The sequence below is a fragment of the Heteronotia binoei genome, chromosome 2 (genome assembly GCF_032191835.1).
Source record: "Heteronotia binoei isolate CCM8104 ecotype False Entrance Well chromosome 2, APGP_CSIRO_Hbin_v1, whole genome shotgun sequence".
Taxonomy (NCBI): domain Eukaryota; kingdom Metazoa; phylum Chordata; class Lepidosauria; order Squamata; family Gekkonidae; genus Heteronotia; species Heteronotia binoei.
The window spans coordinates 52,894,079-52,916,469 of record NC_083224.1 but is presented as its reverse complement, the minus strand read 5'-3'; the positions used below and the strand labels follow the sequence as shown (position 1 = coordinate 52,916,469).

General features: G+C 41.2%; 1 protein-coding gene across 1 annotated transcript; it reads right to left on the bottom strand.

Moving 5' to 3' along the window:
• Window positions 1-5,261: 5,261 nt before the first annotated feature.
• EIF2S2 (eukaryotic translation initiation factor 2 subunit beta) lies at window positions 5,262-16,775 on the bottom strand. The gene is made up of 9 exons (XM_060230985.1): window positions 16,430-16,775; window positions 13,649-13,829; window positions 12,627-12,730; window positions 10,734-10,866; window positions 9,935-10,035; window positions 8,414-8,562; window positions 7,364-7,420; window positions 6,790-6,875; window positions 5,262-5,722 (listed from the first exon to the last, which is right to left on the bottom strand). The coding sequence occupies exons 1-9, from the start codon at window positions 16,442-16,444 to the stop codon at window positions 5,547-5,549; spliced, it is 1,002 nt and encodes a 333-aa protein (XP_060086968.1). The 5' UTR covers window positions 16,445-16,775; the 3' UTR covers window positions 5,262-5,546.
• Between the last annotated feature and the right edge of the window lie 5,616 nt (window positions 16,776-22,391).

Sequence of the window (22,391 nt, the reverse complement as noted above, 5' to 3'; positions counted from 1 at the left end):
GTCAACAGCCCTGTCTTCTCTTCCATCTACAACCCCCTCTCTAGTAGTTTACACCAAGACAGGTTAATGGAGTGAAGTTTGCTTAGCTGTACAATTCAACCCCTGAAGACGCCAACAGCCCTATGGCAACCAACTGCTCAGCAAGTTAAGGCGAGAACCACAGAATCCTACTGGTCTGTTCTGAAGGGGACTCACACTGGACCTAAAGGATTTTTCTTGGAAAACAAATCCTGACAAGTTCCCTTTCTGCCGGCATTATCATCAAGAAAGGACCATGGCTCTCAAAGCACAACATTTTACCTGTATTAGGTGGTTGTTTTAGTGGGGAGTGAGAAAAGGGGTCAAGTGTTTTTTCTCCTCCCCCACCCCTTACCTTTTCTATTCTGGCTCCTCCTGTACAGTTTGCCTGCTGTATTGTACTGAGCTATTTTACAGCTGCTTTCTGGGCTTTGAGAGAGCAAAGCTGCAATGTTTTATTATGACCTGACTGTAAGACTGAGGTAGGGAAGGAAATAGGGGCACGGGAACTTTGTACATAAAATCCTGTATAATAAAAGAAACTTAATTCAGCATGTCACTTTTTTTTTTTTTTTTTGTAAAGCTGCTACCATCTGATTTTGGTCTAAGGCAAGGGTGGCCAAACTTGCTTAACGTAAGAGCTGCAAGACATGAATGTCAGATGTTTGAGAGATGGAAGGAAGGCAGGAAGGCAGATAAATGGGGGGAGAGAGGTGGAAAGAAAGCAACTTTGAATACATTCTCCAAGCTGCCGCCTGGCTTGGAGGATTAAAAAGAGAAATGCCTTCTCCAAGCCAGGGTGGTGGGGGCTTTGAGCCACACAATATGTGTGAAAGAGCCTCGTGTGGCTCCTGAGCTGGTTTGGCCACCCCTGGTCTACAGTCACATATCTTGGGTTTTTAATTGCTCTTTGCATGTTTTCTTTTGTTCCACTACTTCCACACTCAATGTTTATCAGAATGCTGTCCATTTAGAACTATTCTTGTTTCACTTTGCAAAAAAGGAGTTGCAAGCAACAAGACAGTTCTCATATTGCCAGTTTCAATATCTTTCAAGGTATAGAACTTGAAACTGGTATAGAACTGGACAGAAGTGTTCTATTATCTTATCTGGGAGAACCAGGTTTGATTCCCCACTCCTCCACTTGCACCTGCTGGAATGGCCTTGGGTCAGCCATAGCTCTGGCAGAGGTTGTCCTTGAAAGGGCAGCTGCTGTGAGAGCCCTCTCCAGCCCCACCCACCTCACAGGGTGTCTGTTGTGGGGGAGGAAGGTAAAGGAGATTGTGAGCCGCTCTCAGACTCTTCGGAGTGGAGGACGGGATATAAATCCAATATCATCATCATCATATTCCCTCAACCTGCCAGCCTTCCATCCTGCTCTTTGTTCCATGTGCCACTTGTGGAACAAGGGAGGCTGAACCTCAACAGGTAACCCTGCAGGAATTGAGTAGACATATACAGTCCTGCTCCAAAGTTTCTCCCCAGACAGTAGGGAAAAACTCACTGAGATACAACTTATTATATATTACTCAAAAGCAATGGAGTGAAACAACACAATTAAGTGTTGTGAGTGTAAATATAGGGTTGAATTCCATAATCCACATACAGGACAGCAGATCATGATCCTTACACCCGCAGCTTTTTCTGACATCCAGGTTAAACCCCAGGGTCACAGGACCCACCTAAACTAGCAGCCATGCAAGTTGTGCAGAGAGCAAAATTGTCCTTTCTCTACTCTGATGACAGAAAAGGCGAAATTTCATCTGCTTTGCAGTTGCAGCTTCCTGATCCACTTAGCTATTAATCCACACATCCTGTGGCCCCACACGCAAACTCTTCTGGGGTCAGAATATGATCTCCAAACAGTTGTTTGCCGAAGACAGGTTTTGGAAATCAGACAAAGGCAATGAAAACTGGAATGAAGTGACAACATGTAGGTAGGTAGCACAGAAGCCGCAAGCATACCTTAGACAGCTGCACAGAGCCTATCAACCAATTCTTTTGAGTGCTCTGGCACCAGTACCAGCGCACTCTGGAGGCCACTGAATTCCTGATTTTCTTTTGCTGCCTGCTGTGAGGTTGTGTTGATAACAACAGAGAAGGAAGAATGACACATTCCACCAAAAACAGTTGAGCATTATCAATGGCTTCTGGCACAGCCAAAAGCTAAAGCCATGCATACGTTTTGTGCGTGCATACTAAGTGTTCTAAAAAGAATAAGCAGACTGAAGGTTCCATTATGAAAACAAAAGCAGCTCTGGGAGTCTGTTCATTTGTAACAATTAGGCAGGAAGAACACTACTGCCAGCGCTAAAGCCAGTTTTTTGTCATGTAGAAAAAGGAGACATGGAAATTAGGGTTCACCAAAGTGGAATACTTGGAACACTTCATTTACCTACAAAGGATAAACAAAATCAACACACATTGAAACCATTTACCTCTAAATTGTGCTTGCTTGAACAGATTTTTAAAGCCTACCAAAACATGGAGGTGCTAGAATGTGGCACTCCTAGCCTTGTAAATCAACTAAATCAGGGGTCCCCAACCCCCAGGCCGTGGACCGGTACCAGTCCATGGCCTGTTAGCAACTGGACTGTGAGTTGTATAATTATTTCATTATTACACAATGTAATAACAGTAAGACAACACTGGATTTATATCCTGCCCTCCACTCCGAATTTCAGAATCTCAGACCGGCTCACAATCTCCTTTACCTTCCTCTCCCACAACAGACACCCTGTGAGGTGGGTGGGGCTGAGAGCTCTCCCCAGAAGCTGCCCTTTCAAGGACAACTCTGCGAGAGCTATGGTAACCCAAGGCCATTCCAGCAGCTGCAAGAGGAGTGGGGAATGAAACCCAGTTCTTCCAGATAAGAGTCTGTACACTGAACTACCCACCAGACTAATAGAAATAAAGTGCACAATGGTATCGTCCCAAAACCATCCCCACCCCGCTCCAGTCTGTGGAAAAATTGTTTTCCACAAAACCGGTCCCTGGTACCAAAAAGGTTGGGGACTGCTGAACTAAATCAAAACAGAACAGTTTACACAGAACCTTAATTATTTCTCCTAACTCAGACTTATGAAAAACATTCAAGGCCCAAAAAGTTGTGAAGTTTAGATGCTCACAAACAATAACTGAACTCTCCCAAATGAAACTGGTCAATGTAAATAGTCAAAACGAATTACTGATGCTCTGACTTGGACAGCGTGATGTCATCAAATCTCAAAAGCTAAGCAGGGTCAACCCTGGTTAGTATGTGGATGGGAGAATATAAAGTCCAGGGTTGCTATGCAGAGGCAGCCAACAGCAAAACAACTTTATTCATCTCTTGCCTTGAAAACCCTACAGGTGACTATTAAGTCAGCTGAGAGCATGTTCTACCCCTACTTAATTGAGAACTCTGTGGGGCAATTACATGCTAAACTTGCATTTCAAAAAGGAAGGGACATTTTTATAGTGACCAACTGAACTCTGATCATGCAGAACCAACCCTTGGTCCAGGAATACAAAGCGCTTCACAGCTGCCCCTGCTTGTAGTTCCTGGATCAGTTGAAAAACCTTTCCAAAACTCTGTACCCCCTTCTGAGTAGCACACGGTAAGCTTTGTGTCCTATAAAGCTGTGGCACATGGCAGAGGAAGAAAGAAACATTTTATGGCATGACCAATGTTCTTGGGGCTATAAAAATGTATGGTGACGACCACAATGCCATAGTAATATTACACAAGAGGCACTGATCTTGTCTTTATTTGGTTAAAAATATACATCCAATATTCATTACAACTCAAAATGCTATTAAAAACCATTCAGAAACCCATGAGGCTTTGCTGTTCAGTCAAGTAGTTTTCAGAGAAAATAAGGGGGGGGGGGAAGAACCCTGCTGGCATAGCTGAGTTATTAGTACACGTATGGAATTTAAAAATCAGAACAGAAATTTGCATGTCAAATGCCAAAGTCAGCACCTACAGACAATGCCAATTTATTGAGGCTGCGCAAGTACTATGGTTAATTTTAAAACTGTACCATGATTAACTTTAATATTTTGCAGCCATATCCAAGGACCAAGCATATCCTCAACTAAACTATCAATCTTGCTCATTAATAACATTTTAATTGCAAAGAGAGATTCTGAAATAATACAAGTGAAAGGCACTCTTACCTAATTTCAGTGACTGTTTCAATTGTTTTATACCTGATTTGTAAGGTATGACAACTAAAAAACCTTAGGAGGCAGCATGTTCAAATCAGGATATAGACAGACACATTACAAAGTATCTTCAACCCATTTGGCAATCTGTTTTTTATGTCAGTATTATATTATTGGTGGGATTAGCCCACCAAGAACCAATGTGGTGCAGTGGTGTCAGACTAGAATCTGGAAGATCCAGGTGTAAATCCCCACACAGCTCACTAGGTGACCTTGAAACAGTCACACATTCCCAGCCTAACCTAACTCACAGGGTTGTTGTGAGGATAAAATGTAAGTAGAAGAATGTAAGCTGCTTTGGATCGCCCTTGGGAAGGAAGACAGGGCATAAATGAAGGAAATAAATGGTACAGTAAGAGAACAGAAGTATGTAAGTGTTACACCATGTATCTGGCAAAAGTAAAAGGGTGTGACTTGGTGAGGGATGGGAAAGCCAAGAGCTCAGATAAATGTTAACATGTGCTAATGTTCTTATAAACAGGATGTGTGGAACACACCTTTGCACATCCTTGGAATTTAATCTGAAAAGCTTGTTGTGCAAACACACAACTGAAAAACAAAATCACAGAGCTTTGAAAAGTGAAGCATATGCTTACTGCATCATTTTCCCCAAACAAATATGCAGAAATATATTAACTGTGTATTCTGAACCCATCTAACAAATGCTAATTGGTATATTTTATTTAATGAACTATACTGGAGAGTTCGAGAGTACAGATGAAAATGTTGTTATAAACAACAGCATACCAAGGAAAGCCATCTTAGGACAGCAAACCTAACCCTAGTGAAATACTTAAAAATTTATATTGGTGGGATTAGCCCACATAATTCTTACATGCATGGAGTCATTCAACTGAAAAGAGCCATAAGATTTTAAAGTATTCTATTCCATTTTATAAGCTCTACAGTATACTTCAAGAGAAACTGTTCTTTAGAACACGCACCCCATTCTTTGAATCAGATAACAATGTCTACATGTTACCATAGTAATCCTTTAATAGAGAAACAGAAGGAAAGATTCAAATGAAATACAGTCACTGTTATAATAACTTTAATTTTTCTTGCATTTTACAGAATTCTATGAACAGATTAAAAAGCACCTCCTTTATCATCACACTTCTGACAGTTGGTAAAATATTCAGTCAGCAAATGCCAACAGTTTGAGGATCTGTATCTTGCAAGAATTTCACAGACCAACCCAAAGCCAAGCAGCTTTTACAATCTTGTTTTTTTAATACATTGGAAATCCATTCAGGTTGTAAGCCTGTCCAGCCATTTGCGCCCAGATCACTTTGCAAAATCCAGTCTCGACCAACCAACTAGTTAGCTTTGGCACGGAGCTGCGCTCTCTTGCCCGTGACAGCCTGGAAACCAGTTTTGATGCTGGCAACAGAGCAGCGCGAATGGCAAGATTCGCACTGCAAAAAATATAATCTGGTGTCCTTCTGTAAGATTGTGTCTGGTGACCGACATGTGTGACAGGTGACATATTCCTCTGGGGAAACAAAACATGTGACATTAGCTACAATGTTACTACTGACAGCTGCCCAAAAATGTATGGTATTCAATCATGTAGAATTATTAGCATTTTAGAAAAAAGCAGTAACTCGTGGGGGAACCTTAATTTTTACAGCCAGCTGCAAACTCTTCTGGACTAGATTCAGGATCGAAGCATGGAGCCTTTCCTTCAACAATGAGAACACTGCTACAAAAAGTAAACAGGGTGTTTTGCTGAGGTGACATCTCTATAATAAATGTTAATAGCAGCTCTCCACATGCCCTTAAATGTATTTCAATCTATAATTTAGAGTATGGTGTCTAACTCTAGCTTACTTGAAGATTTTCCTGCAGCAAATGCAACTAGTACTCTACAAAAAAAATTAGCACATTCAGTGAGCTGATGAGTGTGAACATGTCATCAGCAGGTAGCTTGAGCATGCAAGTTACAGGAGGAGAAAGGGACTTGGATCTGGACAGATTTTAAAGTCACAGTTCCATTATTAGGTGTTGGGATATGCCTTCCTTCACTCAAAACTACAGAGAAATGCTGCCAAGGTAGATGATGCAGAGCAAGATAAATTAATGATATGAATCTGCATAAGGACTCTTCATGCTTGATCATGGGTTGCAATGCAACAAGTACATTCTACCAGGACACAATAGTGTGTGTTTCAGCATTGTTTTTGCAAGTCTTGGGCCCTGTTAAAAACATTTTTAGTTGATGAAAGGCATTTTGAGTTGTATTTCAGTTAAAAAATCAGAACTCATTCCCTCAGTCACAATAATCTTTTTGCGGGCTAGCAAAAAGAGCTGGACATCACAGGTAATTTATAAAATGCTTTACTAATAAGGGCACTATGGATTATTGTTCACTGCTTCCAAACGGCTTCATGAATTTTACCCAGAATATGTGGATTACAGGCTATTACCATTTAAACTAAATAGCAACTCATGCTACAAGTGTGTAAGAGCTCACAAGACAGAAGCATCACTTTTAATTTTACGGAAACACAGCCAGAAGATTTCTGGAAAATGAAATTTGCAACTGTGGAATATACTTACTGATATATCTTCTCAAGACGTTTTCTATCTGTTTTTGCTGGAATCTTCCTTTGATTACAAGCTGGTTATTACCATCTATAGAGCCACTAATTTGAAAGAAGAATTGTGCAATTCAGAATTGAACAACACACAGAGCACATAAAGCAGAGCTTGCAAGTTAACCTAACGCTAAAAGAACATCTAAGCTTGGATCCTATAGCTGCATAAGATGCCCAGGTACGAAACAGCCCTCTGCAACCTAGGAAAGGTCACTGTCCAAGATTGTTACAGGCAATTCTGTACAACTCCCCCCTCCTTCACTGCAGTCTCCCATGTCTGGTGACATCTCTCCACAGCATTTCTACAATCCCTAGCAGTACTCTTTTGAATGCTGTGAGAAGGCAGTGAAAGGATTTCTAACAGTATATGTCCAAAATATGAAATGCTTCATCCAACTTTTAGGTAGTATTTTCAACCATAAGAGTGGATTTGCTTATCACTTATATCCAGAAATCTGGTTTCCAGCAAAAGTTATCACATCCAGTGTCTGTATACATGAGAGCAGGGATTGTGTTTCAAAAAATTATGTACTTACCTTGTACCCAATTCTGCAAGCAAAAAAGCCAGGAGATGCTTTGGCTGACGATGTAATCTAAAAATATAAGGAGAGGTTCACATGCACACCATCACAAAAAACAGACTAAACACTACCTAAAGACCTGTGCTCAACAAAATAACATCACAAAACAATTAAATGTTCAGTCTTATTTTTAAGTACATCATCTGATCCAGGACAAACAATTCCTCAGATCTGACAGCCGAGAGAATATGACAAGTGACATATTTATGTGAAGTTTTAAGCAAAATATTTTTAAGGCTATCTGAAGAAAACAGAACATCCTAGTTCAGGAAAACTAATTTTAAAAGGAGCTTCAGCTAGAATAGAAAGGGGACAGTAATTAACACAAGATTGGCCACCTGACAGCAATGAAGATCCTGTGAATTTGGGGGGAGGCATTTTGTGAGTTTCCTGCATTGTGAAGGGTTGGACTAAATGACCCTGAAGGCCCCTTGCAACTCTATGATTCTAGGAACATTGCAAATATCACATCAAGTCCTCTTCTGCAAAAAGGTTTAAGGCACTTTATGAAACAGTGATAAAGAAAGGTAGGCTAAAGTCAAAAGAAAAAGGCAGACCAAAAAAAACAACAACAAGCACCCTCAGTAGAGGCAGACTGACAGGTGCCTAGCCAGTCAGATTCCATTTGCCACCTCCAGAACCACCAGACACTAACTGCACCTTCTCAATGTCAAGGTAGTCTCTGCATAGATAATCAGCAGTATCTTCAGATCACACAGATGCTTTTTAAGACTCTTCGAATACACTGTACTAAGACATTTATTTTAAAAAAAACCTGAAACATGGTGTCTAGCTCTTGTAGACCACACATCCACCATGATGGATATGAAATTGAAGATATTCCCCTGCAAACATCCCACACTTGAACCATTTATCCTGGAGAGCACTGGCAAATATTGTACATGAAGTTAAATGCTGTCTATGCACAATTCTCACTGTGCCCTTTCACCTTCTGGCCATCATGACTTCACCATCACCAAAAAATCACAACATGACTAGACTTACAGCTTACAGATATCTGTGAAGTTGACAAATGACGTTTTCTTGGTTCCTACTCTTACAACTTGGGGAGGCTTCATGACAAATTTTCTTTTTTCACCAGCTACCATATCTGGATTTTTCTCCCGCATAATGTTAAATACACGATTCAGTAACTGCAAACACATGAGGAAAAATTTAATATCAGCTACAAACCATAAATCATCATTGCTGCACTTCTGTACTGTATATCTAGGGCCAGCTTTTCCATCAATGCAGAATTAAGTAAGCATACTGAAGAGGAAAAGACGGGGCTGGATTTAGTCAGTTTTTACACTAGTTTTGTTTGTTTGTTTTAAAGGAGGGGCCCCCTTTTGACCACCCAAAAAGGTTATGCTGGAGATGATGAGACCACCATAAACAAAAGGCATGTAGGATGGGGCTGTAGTAATAAAGAGCACAGAATGAAAAAAACCTGACATGCACAAGCATTAGGACAAGATATTTCACAAGAAATTTTGCATCATGATACCCTGCTGATACGGCAGTTACCTTCTTACTTCACAACTTGAAGACCATGCCATGGGTTCTTCTGGCCCACAAAGTTACTTATTCCTTGCCCCCCCCCCCCCCGAATTCTAAACCCTGACTTATAAAACATGCACTTGTACTCTCTGGTAACAGGATGAAGATCTCCCTCTATTTTCCTTTCATTCCTGAGTAAACTGGTCTGCAGTCAATGGGCCAGAATGTTCAGATGGTCACAGAAGCCCACATTATTGGCTGCAATCCACCACCCCTTGCTGCCTTTTGGTAAGATTTGTTACTAATGAAAATGTGTAGACAGCAAGGATACCAAGCCTCTTGCCTCTGTTGGCACACACTTAAGAGAAGCAGAAGGACTCCATACACAGGTCACTGAAACAAGAGAGGACTGGACACAAGAAACTGCCTTAAGCTGATGCAGACCACTGGTCCATCTAGGTCACGACTGTCTACACAGGCTAGCAGCAGCTCACAAGGGTCTCAGACAAAAGTCTTTTATACCATTCAATAGCTGACACACACACACAACTAGAAATGCCAGAGGCTGAGCCTGTGACCTTCTGCATGCTAAGCGGATGCTCTAAGTAAGCCATGGCCCCTCTCTCAGCTCTGAACCTCAGCTTGTTCTCCACTATTGTACACTTCCAAGTGGCTGGCCTGTGCTTCTTGTCCCCAGCATTCTCAATCTGCAGCCTTAATGCTGCTGAAGACTACTTGCAATATAGAACAGTATTAGATACTTGTTAAAAGTATTGGAATATTATGATTTTCTGAAAAATCCCAACAAAAAAAGTTTTAAGGAGGTAGTCTGACAGAAATGTTTTGAATAAAAATTTCCCCTTGCCTATGCAACTATATCCCAAATTAAACAGTGAACAGCTGACTCTTGTGTGAATCTACAACAATTTTGAGGCCCACTGTACTGTTTGATTATGTAGCCATAAAAATGGAAGTCACTTTTAAAGGAACAAGAAACCACATAAATAAAATAGAAACATTTACCTCATCATATGTGTAATCTCTCTCTGAGCCTGCCCATGCAGGTCCTGACTGTAAGCTAAAAGAGATTCCATCATCTTTTTTGCTGTCTTCATCCTCCAATGCTGCAAGGATAACCAATATTTAAGAACTACTAGGAAGCTGCTTTCCAAATTGCACATGATGTAAGAACAATTATAAGATACAAAGAAAATTTTCAACCAGTAATGCTATAGAAGCTACTCACTGCAGGCACAGGATCTTTCCTGCTCCCACCCCTCCCCCAGCAAACTTCCAAGACCTCTCACTGTAGGGATAAAAATGCCATGCAGTCCAGGGGATTGTACTGAGGAGGGAGCAGCCAAGCAAAATATTCCCCCACCTTGCCTTTAAACTAACGGAACTTCTTGCACTAACAGTATAGGATGATGGCCATTCTTAAGAACACTCCCCTTTCCAAATGTTCAACCCACCCCCATTTTGATATTGCCTACAGGCAGCTTCAAGGTAGACCATCATCTTTCCTTACAGCTTGCCTCTTTCCCACTGGAATTCTGAGCAAGCAAGCACAGAAACAGATCTGGGCATACAACAGAGCACAGACCACTGCTAGTAAAAGGCCAAAGAAGGAACTAGTTGCCCCAACAGACAATGAACACTGAAACAGTTAAAGTAATTAAGCTTGGAGATTGTTGCGGCAGCCCACATTTACAAAGACAGCACCTTTTCTTCTGCACTCCACACATGCGCTGGAAGGTCCCATTGTGAAAAAATCCTTAACGTTTTTAACTTTCACTTAAAGTTTAAAAAATCCCTGGTATACCTTCATCCTTATCCAATACTTCATCCCCATCTGGAAACTTCACAGTCCTCTTTTTCTTCTTCCTTCCAAGCATGATATCAAGGTCATCTTCAGGTTCTACCTGCTCTTGTACATCACCCTCAAGTTTCAGTTCCTTAAAAAAAACAGTGTGGTAAAAGACATAAAATGCTTGCACGTACAAATAAGTGACCTTTTTTTAAAAAGCCCTGTGGCATGCACACACCAAAGCCAAGTACAACAGTGCAATCCTTTTCAGAGTTACCTGAAATCATTGATTTCAATGAGCTTAGGCTGGAACAGAGTACAAGTGTACTTTAAGTCTCCTATTATACAGCTGTGCAGAGCTTACAAGACCAAGGGAAGATGGCTGTCAAACTCAAAGATCAGGCTGGTAGGATATATTTGGATGAGAAGTTACACAACCTCCACAGAGCATTTCCACCAAATACAAATTTATTCATTTATTACTTTCAACTTTTATCCCACCCTCTCTGCAAGCAGACTCAGGGTGGCTGCTTAAATAATTTAAGCATCACTTTTGATACTAGTCTAACTGTGCAGCCTAATGAGTTGGCACAGAAACATACTTAAGTGTTTGTTATAACAACTCTGCACCTTTCATAGTACATTTTCTTATCTCACCATCACCACCACCATCAATTGCACTACAAGATGCTATGCAATTTAATGTTATGCATTTACTGTACGGTTTCCCTCACTGTTGCTGCTACTTTGTGCTGGCAATACATGCTTAGTCGATAAATCTGAAGATATGTGGAATCAGCTAGTCAAGCAGTACACATTACAGGATGGTCCCATCTTGAACTGTACTTGGGAATGACAGAAGCAGAAAAAGGAATTTGTTTTAAATGATAGTCTTTACTTGTGTGAAGTGACAGAAAGATACACGAAGTATTTTAATGAATGGGACTGAGAGTGAAGGATAAGCATGTATTGAGAGATGCCATTTTGGGTTGGTAAATGAAAAATATTACACAGCTTCTAACAACAAATGGTGGGTGTGTTAAGTGCTGCCAAGCTGCTTCCAGATTACGGTGACCTTAACAATGAATTGTACATTTGGTTTAATTTAACAAGTTCTCACATTTCCAACAATATCCTCAAAATGACATATGGATATTTTGTTAGAACAGCTAGATTTGAGTCCAGCAACACCTTAGCCACCAACAAGATTTTCACAAGCTTTCAAGAGTCAAAGCTCCCTTTGTCAGATACCATAATGAAAAGATATTAGATGAAGGGAGCCTTATCTCTTAAAAGTTCACACCCCCAAAATCTTGGTCACTAGATTTGAAACCAGATGTTCTACTGCAAACCAACACAAGTACCCACTGAAATGATTTTGGTAATTGCAAACTAAGAATTCTTTAATTGGACACAGTCCTACAACACACAAAACTGGCCCTCTCTATATAGCTGGTAAAGCAAGACAGTTCAAATGACAGAGATGCTCCCCTAGTTTTCATCTCAAGAGTACACAAAGCACCACTTGACAGATATTGTGTGGGCATAGGAAAACCTGTCCCTGCAAAGTTGACAAGACTCAGAGATACAGCCCTAAACTGTATGCTAACTACGGTAGAAGAAGATGATGATGATACAGGATTTATATCCCGCCCTCCACTCCGAAGAGTCTCAGAGCGGCTCACAATCTCCTTTACCTTCCTCCCCCACAACAGACACACTGTGAGGTGGGTGGGGCTGGAGAGGGCTCTCACAGCAGCTGCCCTTTCAAGGACAACCTCTGCCAGAGCTATGGCTAACCCAAGCCCATGCTAGCAGGTGCAAGTGGAGGAGTGGGGAATCAAACCTGGTTCTCCCAGATTAGAGTCCGCACACTTAACCATTACACCAAACTGGCTCTCCACTAACCTTTACAGCCTCTTCTGCTTCATCTATATCAAATATCTTTTTTGTTTTCTTCTTCTTTTTCTTTTGATTGAAGAAGGTGAGGTCATCTAGGTCATTTGACGCATCTAAAAGTAAAAACTACATATTATAAGCAGTCTGGATATGAATATGGAAGAACAGATGTACAACATACGTAAGCAACCCAAATGTACTCAGGACCAAGGAGATGCACTTTCAATGAATGCTTTCTGCCTTAGAAGTAGTGACACATTTGAGTTAGCTGTTTGAAAGCTGACATAAGCAGAAGTTAGTGTGGAACAGTTTTTCTAACATCTTCAGAAGTGAAAAAAACAAACTACACTCTTCTGCAAATGGCATCTTGTGAATGGCACAGCATGCAGCACCTCAACTAAAAGACAGGACGTGCAGATTAAAAATTGTGTTTAAAAGAAAGAACCAGCTGTCGGTTGCAACAGAAGCAGCAGCAGCCTGTGTACCTCAAGCTCGACATGACACAGAACACAGATTTATAAACCACATTTTCCCATTATTCTTAAATGCTTAGCAACTGGTTACAGGAGAGCAAAGAAGAGATTGGATTTATCCAAGATCTGTGCAAAAAGATACCGGTCTATAAAACCAAAACAGCACTATCATGGCAGAAAGCAATGAGCAGAGAAAATTCATACAAATTTAAGTATTGTAAATATACCAATTTAAGAATGTAAACTTATATAGCTTTAGTTATACTTCAGAATACATGACAGCATAAACAGTGTTATTTTCATGACAATCCTCCATGGAAGTCAAGTTGAGCGATCAGCTCAAGGCTACTCCTTCCAGTTTCATGGCTGAGCTGGTTTTTGAACCAAGGTCTCTCCCAAAAGTCAACTACTTCATCAATTCCATCATTTAACAGTTTTTCGCAAAAGCTTTCAAAAGCACAATTATACTATTATACATAACTGTTTGCAAATTAAGTGAGAAAAATAACCTTCTACTGTGGAAAGTACTATTTTCACACTAAACAACATGTGGTCTACCTTTTTTCCTGAAGTCTTCTTCATCAGCTTCTGTATCCTTGTCCTCTGCTGGCTCTGGTTCGACTTCTTTTGTTTCTGATAACTGTGTTTCTTCTGTTTGTGTGTCACCTCCTTCTTCATCAAGCATAAAAGGCTTCTTTTTCTTCTTCTTTTTCTTGCTCATAGTAGGGTCAAAAATCATCTGCAAAAAATTGTGGATCATTAGGCAACTTCAGAATTTTTCAATAATAATAATAATAATAACTTTTTATTTGTATCCCGCCCTCCCCGCAAGCAGGCTCAGGGCGGCTCACAACATGTGAATACAATATACAATAAAATCATGTGCAATCAAGTATAAATTCATATACAATTTCAATATAAAATCCTTAAAATCATTAAAATTACATTAAATTTAAGATTATGGTGCTATAAGAAGAAAGAAAGACCATTACATGTGTCATGTCTAGACAACAAACAAAGTACTGCTAGAAATTAGGATTGCAGTTGTATACTTAAAGGTATATACTAAATAGTACAAAAATTGGGTCCGGAAACCTCCACACCACCTGCACTGACAGAAGGGATTCCTATCAATGCAGCAACCTTCTCCCCCATCAGCTGCAGCCCAAAAGCCACCCCCTCCCAAATGCTGCTACAAAGGGACAGGGATCTCCTGGGGATAGCATGAGAGAGGAGTTGGAGGTCTAACATGGAAAGAAGGAAACTAGTCAATAGAAAAAAATTCCACCAGCAGAAGTTTTTTGGTGGAGAGACCCATAACTGAAAACAGAGGCAGTCACATTTCCATGGTTGGTTTCATAGAACTTTTTAAAAATTAACAATTTCATCTTATTCCAAGAAAATAAAAATCAACTTCACACAGCAGAGATACTAACTTTCAGCAAGAAAGGCAATGTCTACGAACATCTGAAATGAAAGCTCTTACTACTAATGCCAAGTAGTTAAACAGGACTTGGAGGAAATAAAAATACACCAGGTATTACCTCCTGATGCACCATGAAAAGCATAAACTCACATAATTCACACTTAAGGCAACAATTAGTTTGGTAAATAAAATCAGCCTGCAAATGTAGTTAATTCAACCTATAACTAAAATATTCTCAATGGACTGGATCCCATACTACAACAAATAAATCATGGTTATAGAAGGAGTTTTTTTTTTAATTTCAGTCCCAAAGGTCCCCAAATGGCAGAAGTCACACACATTCCTCCTGTCTGACTTCATGGCTTGGGAGGGGAGTCTGTCAGTTTCCTTTCTGATTACAGCTCATGCACACCATCTCACAATATCTCCATGAGTATCCCCAACCCTCAGGAACAGCATGATATACAGCTGGCAACCCCCCCCCCCCAACCTTCTAGGAACTCCTAGCACCTCCCTTTGCAACAACACAGGCCTCAACCCTATGGCTAAGAAAGTGAACTAAACTCTCAATACTATCTCCATGCCATAATTTTTCAACTAAGAAAATATACATTATCTCCAGCATTGCAGGGACAACTAAGCAAGATAGATTACTGGTTTCAAAAGGTATGTGAAGAGAACTTGAGAAGACCTTGTTAATGTTTTTACAGGCCTTGGTCTTCTCCACCATACATATTTGTAAATGATAAACATAACTTCCCATACTACATCAGATGGCCCATACTACTTCCAGATTCTTTACACTAGCTTTCTTTGGGTGTGTTGCACAATGTAGTTTCTCTTTTATCATGTAGGATGAGCCAAAAGTTCATAAGAAATCTACTTATACAACTGAGAACATGATTAAAACAGTTTTGTGTCTAGTGATCAGGTGACACTGCTTATGTGCTTGATGTTTGTGTTTATTTCAAACTTGAATAAGGATGCAAGGCTTACTTGGGAAGCACTGCATATTTCCAGGTACAGGTATTCCACCTAACTGATGCAAATAAACAGATTTTAATATTAAACAGGAAGTTTTATCCCACTTTTCATTGAAGGAATCCAGGACAGTATAGCTGGTTCTCCCCTTCTCTCTTATATCACAATACCCATATAAGATAAATTAGACCGGCCCACAAAGCAAGCTTCATGGAAGTATGGGGGATCTGAATGCTTGCTCCCACGACACGGGTTCGGTTAAAGCCAAAGATACCTGGAAATCTCTCATTCCTAAACAGTAGCGTCATTACTATAAACCATCTATTACTGAGAAAATTGCTAAGCCATTACACCACTCCGTCAACCCGACTCAGACACAAGTCAGGCAGAGCTTTAATGACCCACATGAATACACACAAAATCCTGACTAACCAAAAATGAATCAAGCTTGCCTTGATTATACCCTGAACACCAAGAATGACTTCAAATCACAAGCGGTACATAATTCATTTAAGGGAGCAGTTTCTCCCCAGACTTGTTCTGAACCTCAATTCACCAAAACATCACATATTCAAGCCACAAACAAAATAATATATATACATATATATTATACAAACTAATCATATATACATGACTAGTATGAGAACCACAAAACTTAAAACTCTCACTGAGCGAAGCGGCCCTATCTCGCGAGTCGCGACCAAGGCGGATAAAGGAGCAGGAGAGGAGGAAGAAAGGGGTCTCCCCGGGCCGCTCCAGCGCCTTTACTGTCAAAAGGGGAGCGAGAGTCGCCTCTGCTCGGGCCTGGAGCCCAAGGCGGTGCCAGGCAGAGCCCCTGCAGGGCACAGAGAGGCCTGGGGCCCGGCTTCTCACATGGCGGCGGCGGCCACAGCCCCGGCCTGGCGCCACGCGAGGCCAAGCCGCGCCCTCACCTCGTCTCCCGACATGGCTCCGACTCGACCCGGCCGTCAGGAAAGAAGGCGAAGGGGGCCCGACTGAGAAGGGAGGACTCCAGGCAAGGGCCGCCCAGCACTGCTCGCGGAGGAACTCGGTCGCCTGGGCGAAGGGGGGGGGGTCACTCAGCTACTCCCTCGTCCTCGCTCCTTCCCTTGCCGCCGCGCTCAGCTCTTGCATCAGCAGCAGTGGGGGGGGGAGGAGCAAAAAAGCCGCCGCACCTCTCCCCGCTACCCCGGATAAACGCATGCGCCGGTGCTCTCCCCTCAAGGCTCTCGGGAGCTGTAGTCCAAGCAGTGCGCAAGCGCGGTGCAGGGAACATCCGGACTACAACACGTGTTGCTTTAAGGGAATGAAAAGCGGAAGACTGGTGGTGAGGTCATGCCCAGGCAGCGCTAGAAGGGCGTGTGTTGGTAAGAGAGAAGGAGGGATTGTCTCTTGCATAGGGCTGAAGGAGGAAAAGAACAAAGACAGAGTCTAGTGGTACCTTTAAGACCAACGTTTTCTTGTGTATTCAAGGTATAAGCACGCTTCTTCAGATACAGTGAAACAGAATTCTTTCAACATCCAGAAAGAGAAGGGCTGGGGCAAGGTTAGCTGTCAGGAAGAGCCAATTAGAGTCAAGACAGAGACAAACAAAATTGGAAATTACCGGTTCATACATATAGAGGGTGACTGGTGAGCAGTAAATTATCATACAGCATAATGAAGATATTTAACAAATTGAAGGATCAAACAGGATTAATGCTTTTAGTGTAGTTGGTGCAGAGAGACAGTTTGGTGTAGTGATTGTGTGGACTCTTATCCGAAAGAATGGGGTTTGATTCCCAGTTCTCCACATGCAGCTGCTGGAGTGACCTTGGGTCAGTGATAGAGCTCTCAGCCTCACCTACCTCACAGGTTGTTGTGGAGAGAGAAGGAGAAGGTGATTGTAAACTGCTCTGAGACTCCTTCTGGAGAAGGGCAGGGTATAAATCCAATCTCTTCTTTATATTAGTAACCATTTGTTTGGGTTCAATTCTGGGGCAAAAAGAATGACAGAAATATACCAGAATTGTAGATTGATGTATCCTTAATTGTACAATGTTGAGAGTAATTACTGCAGACCCTGCCATCCAACTCCTTAAGCATAGAGGTGACTTTACAGCATCTAATTTTTGAAGTGGGGAATTGGTTGTGCAGATTTATCTCCCCTGTCCCCAGACCAGAGAAATACATTGCAGTTTCTATTCTTCATCATGTTATATTACAGTCTGCTATTAGAACACACAAAATCATAAGAGTTGGAACTCATACAGGCCATCTAGCCAATCCCCGGCTCAGTTCAGGATCAGCCTGAAGCAGCCCTGATCCTGCTGCTGCTTGAAGAGGATCTTGAAGATATCCAGCTGGTATCTTTCTGCCTGTGATTTAAACCCATTATTGTGAGTCTTATCCTCTGCTGCCACAAGAACAGCTCCTTGCCCTCCTCTTCTATCAGGCCTATTAATGTGTCATCGGTTCCAGCTCTATTTGTGTTATGGCCTGATTAATTTGTCTACTGCCTGAAATGGAGTAATTTAAATTGTTTTATTGTCTTAACTGTTTATATTTGTTGTTAATTTCCTATTGTTTTTGTTACTTGTTCAAATTTGTTGCAATCTTGCCTGAGCCCATCCACAGGATAAGGTGGAATAGAAATTAGCATAAATAAATTTGCCAGTGAGGAGGAGCTAACCACCTCTCTAGGCAGCCAATTCCACTGCTGAACCTACTCTTACGGGGGGGGGGGTGAATTCTACTTTTCAGCCGGTACCTTCCCACTTGTAATTTAAACCTATTATTGCGAGTCCTCTCCTCTGCAGTCAACAGGAACAGCTCCCTTCCCTCCTCTAAGTGACAGCCTTTCAAATGAAGTATTTGCCCCCCTCAACTTCCTCCTCCAAATTGAGCTCCCCGTGGTGTAAAGAAAGAGAAGCCTATCATATCACTCACTTTCTGATCCTTTGAATTAGCTGTGCTGGGGATTGAAACTGGGACTTCTGAAAACAAATCAGATGCTCCGTCAAGGCTTGTGTAGATAGAATCTAGTGTGTGGAATGAAAATAACACAATACTTCTCATGAAAATCATGGCCCTGTTGTTAAAACCAACAATGTTATTTTAATAGTATATACTCTTGTCACTATAAAATGAGCCAGGAATTGAGTTCTATCTGACATGATTTATTTATTTTCTCTTTACTTATTCAAAACATTTATTAGCCATCTTTCCACTTTATAGGCGCTCAAGATGGCTTACAATGTAAATAATAATAATAAATACATCAAAACCACAAATGCTGTCATGAGTAAAGCTTTCTTCAGCTTCCTCCTAAAGATTGAGAGTGAGGGGGCCAGACACACCTCCCTGGAGAAGTTGAGCCATAGAAGTGGGGCTGCCGCTGAAAAGTTCCTGTTGTAATCTGTTTTGGAGAATATTTGATTGAAAAGTAGGACAAGAATCTTAAAAATACTCAAGGATTACAGTCAGTCTCGAAGGGGGGGAGGGTCATGGTTTGTTGGTTTCCTGCTTTTAAAAATGCATTTCCTTTGCTTGCCATTAGAGGGCACTCTTACAAAAGATTTCAGATGTTCGCTAATACTAAGGTGGTTAATGTAATTCAGTGCAGAAACCGAAAGAAATAACAGGACTATTCTCTTAAATGGTTTGAGAAGCATTGGTAAATTAGTAATCTGTTAAACTCTCCTAACATAAACCAAGTCTGAGATCATCTGTACAAATATATTTAGGACCTAAGGGCTTTGTCTAATCTTGAATGGACAGCTATTGAAGATTTGAGAGATAAATTACAATAGCAGTTCCTAAAGGAGTCCTGTAAAATAAACCAGTATTGTTTTAATCCTATATTACAGATTTGCATCTGGGAACATCCCTGGGTAGTCTTGAGAACTACCGTTCACCCTGGTAGAGAAACATAATGTATGCTTAGATCCATCAACAGGGCAAACAGTTTTGGGTTGGATAAATGGTGTGAGGGTAGGGGTCCTTAGCCCCCTCTCCCTGCACACCTTGAGCCCAACCAAAATCGCGTAACCAAGAAGGTTGACACCAGGCCTAATAGCAAAATAAATAATAATGGGTTTACATATGTTAAATTAGCAAAACTTTAATACATGGCAAATAGCAAAAAAAAAATGTTAAAACCAGATGTGTTTTGACAAAACGGCCTTTCTCAGTGATACAGGTAATTAAAATACACACAATAAAGTACAGTTAGTCACAATATAAAATACATAATTTCTGACCTCAGTCTAAAACTCCTAAAAGAGGAAATAGTGAGGAAGAAAAAGATCATTTGTACCAATTATTGTGTGAGTCATTGGTAGAATTCTAAAATTGTAAATTTACAAAATTATTGAGCTATATTAAGAACATAAGAGAAGCCATGTTGGATCAGGCCAACGGCCCATCCAATCCAACACTCTGTGTCACACAGTGGCCAAAAAACTCAAGTGCCATCAGGAGGTCCACCAGTGAGGCCAGGACACTAGAAGCCCTCACACTATGCCCCCCCCCCAAGCACCAAGAATACAGAGCATCACTGCCCCAGAGTTCCAACAATAAGCTGTGGCTAATAGCCATTGATGGACATCTGCTCCACAGGCTTATCCAGTCCCCTCTTGAAGCTGTCTATTACTCAGGCTCACAAGAGCTAAGGACAATTTATTAATTGGATAGATCCCTCTTCATTTCTGGAATACACCATGACCATCAAAAGTAATTTTTAAATTGAAGATGTTCTTGGTCAAAAGATCTAAGACATAATAAGGAATTTTTTTTTATTGTATTCCAAATACAGATAAAGTGAGAAGGGGAAAATATTAGAAAATTATAAAAATGTACCTGTTTACTCAAGGCCGGAGTAACTCATAACGTGGTACATTCATCTCACTAAGGTGGCTTTTAAATGGAGCTAGAAAATTCATGGACAATAGGTTTATTAACAGCCTTCACCACAGTTGCTAAATGAAACCTCTATGAGAGGTTATTGGGGGCAGCAAGAAGGAAATTACTTATTACCTTCATTTTCTGAACCTGATGGAGATAGCAAGATGGTTATAGAGGGATAAAGGATGCCACAACAGATGGACCGTTTTGTCATGATAAAACCACCGTGGGCAACTTGGGCCAAACTGATCTCTTTTCCACCAGCTGCATAGCCCCATCCCAAACCCTGGAGGTTTCCTAACCTTGTTCACATCTTCAACTCAAATCTAGTGAAGATTGGTCAAAGGAATGGAGTCACATCCCTTCTCCTTCTGGCCCTGTGCATGTCCAGCTGAAATCTGTACATAACCCTTGCCTCTAGAAGTTTGCATAGAGGCGTGTCTCTCTCCATTCAGTATAATGGGAGAGGGGGAAAATGTTCTTATCCACACCATGCCTAATTTTACCATTTTCTGCCTTAGTCATGCTTTCTAGCTGTCATAATTTATTAAACCATACCAACTGGCATGCACTTCCATACTCTCCCCACCAGATGCATCAGTGCAGAAGGGGAGGCTGATCATGTGCAAATGGAAATGGTCAGGGATAAGATAATACTTGAGATGGAGGCCTACAAATGGGACTTTAGCAGCAGTGGTGATCCAGAGATGGAGTCTGATCCAGGGGTGTGGACAGAGGAGGCAGAAGAGACTGAGGGAACAATCATTAGTCCAAACTAAAAATATGGAATTATGGTGGCTGTGTATGGGTCACACCACAGAGCTTTTCAGGGTAGAGCCAGAGCAGCAGCAAAACAGGAGCTGGATGCCTGCCATAGGGAATTGTTAAGTATGCGCTGGTGGACAGACTGCCATTCCTTTAAGTACTGCTGGTAAGGCAAGCAGAATGTGCGGCCAACTGTGTACTCAGGAGCTGTGAGTGGGCCAGTCTGCCCCCTGAACTCTACATCCCTCAAAGAGAGTGTTCAGCACAGCAGGAAACAGTGTTACTGAAAGAACAGTGTTACTGAATGAACCACATCTGGCTCCCTGAAATTCATCTCGAAACTCCCTCTGCATTTTGTCTGCAGACCGTGCCAAGATGTTGAGAAACATTCAAGAGTGTCGTAGGAGGATGAATCCTTGAGTCTAAGCAAGGTGGTTTGGTGTTAATTTATTTACATTCATACCCTGCCCTTTCTGCCCTCATCAGCTATTTCAGAGACTGATGTCCTGATGAAAAGGACAGTTTTTACTAAGCAAAACAGCAGTCTGTATTAATGTTTGGGTTTGTTTTCATTTGTGTAACTTTTGTACAGCAATGTACCAATCAGGCATTTTTAATTGGTTCGAATGCAACATTTGGGTTGACTCCATGCACTAATGGCTAGGCCATTTTTAAAATGTCTACCAAAAATGGCAGGTCTTTTCTCCCTGATTCTTGAGATGTACTTTCTCCTGTTTTATTGCTCTCTTTCCAGATGTTCAGTTTGTGTACGGTATTGTCGTCCACAGTTCCTCACAGGTTATTGCAGTCTGTGTTGAATCTGTTTAAGAAGTTTGGAAGTGCTGTAAAATAAACTAATTAGAACATCAGTAGGTGCATTCCTGAACCTTACAGTCTTAATGTACATGATTCCCTTCTGATACCCTGAACAGTAAAAGTGGTGCAGTTTCTATAAACTTTTACACGCAAAAAATAACATTTTTTTAAAACGTCCTTTGTTTCACTTTCTGATATGCTGAACATACAAAAACACAAACGTGATTTTGAACGGATTGCTTTATCAATTTATTAAAAATGTGAGTCCACCCCAGGTGCAAGAGGGGGAATTAAATGAGCCATGTGTCTCTGGCTGATGGCTTCTCCTGGGTATTCATCAAGGTTTTTTTCTTTATTGGCTGGTAACTGACCCGTGCAGGGATCTTGGGGTAAGCGCAGGGTTTCCCCTGGTCTCCTGCCCATCTCTTG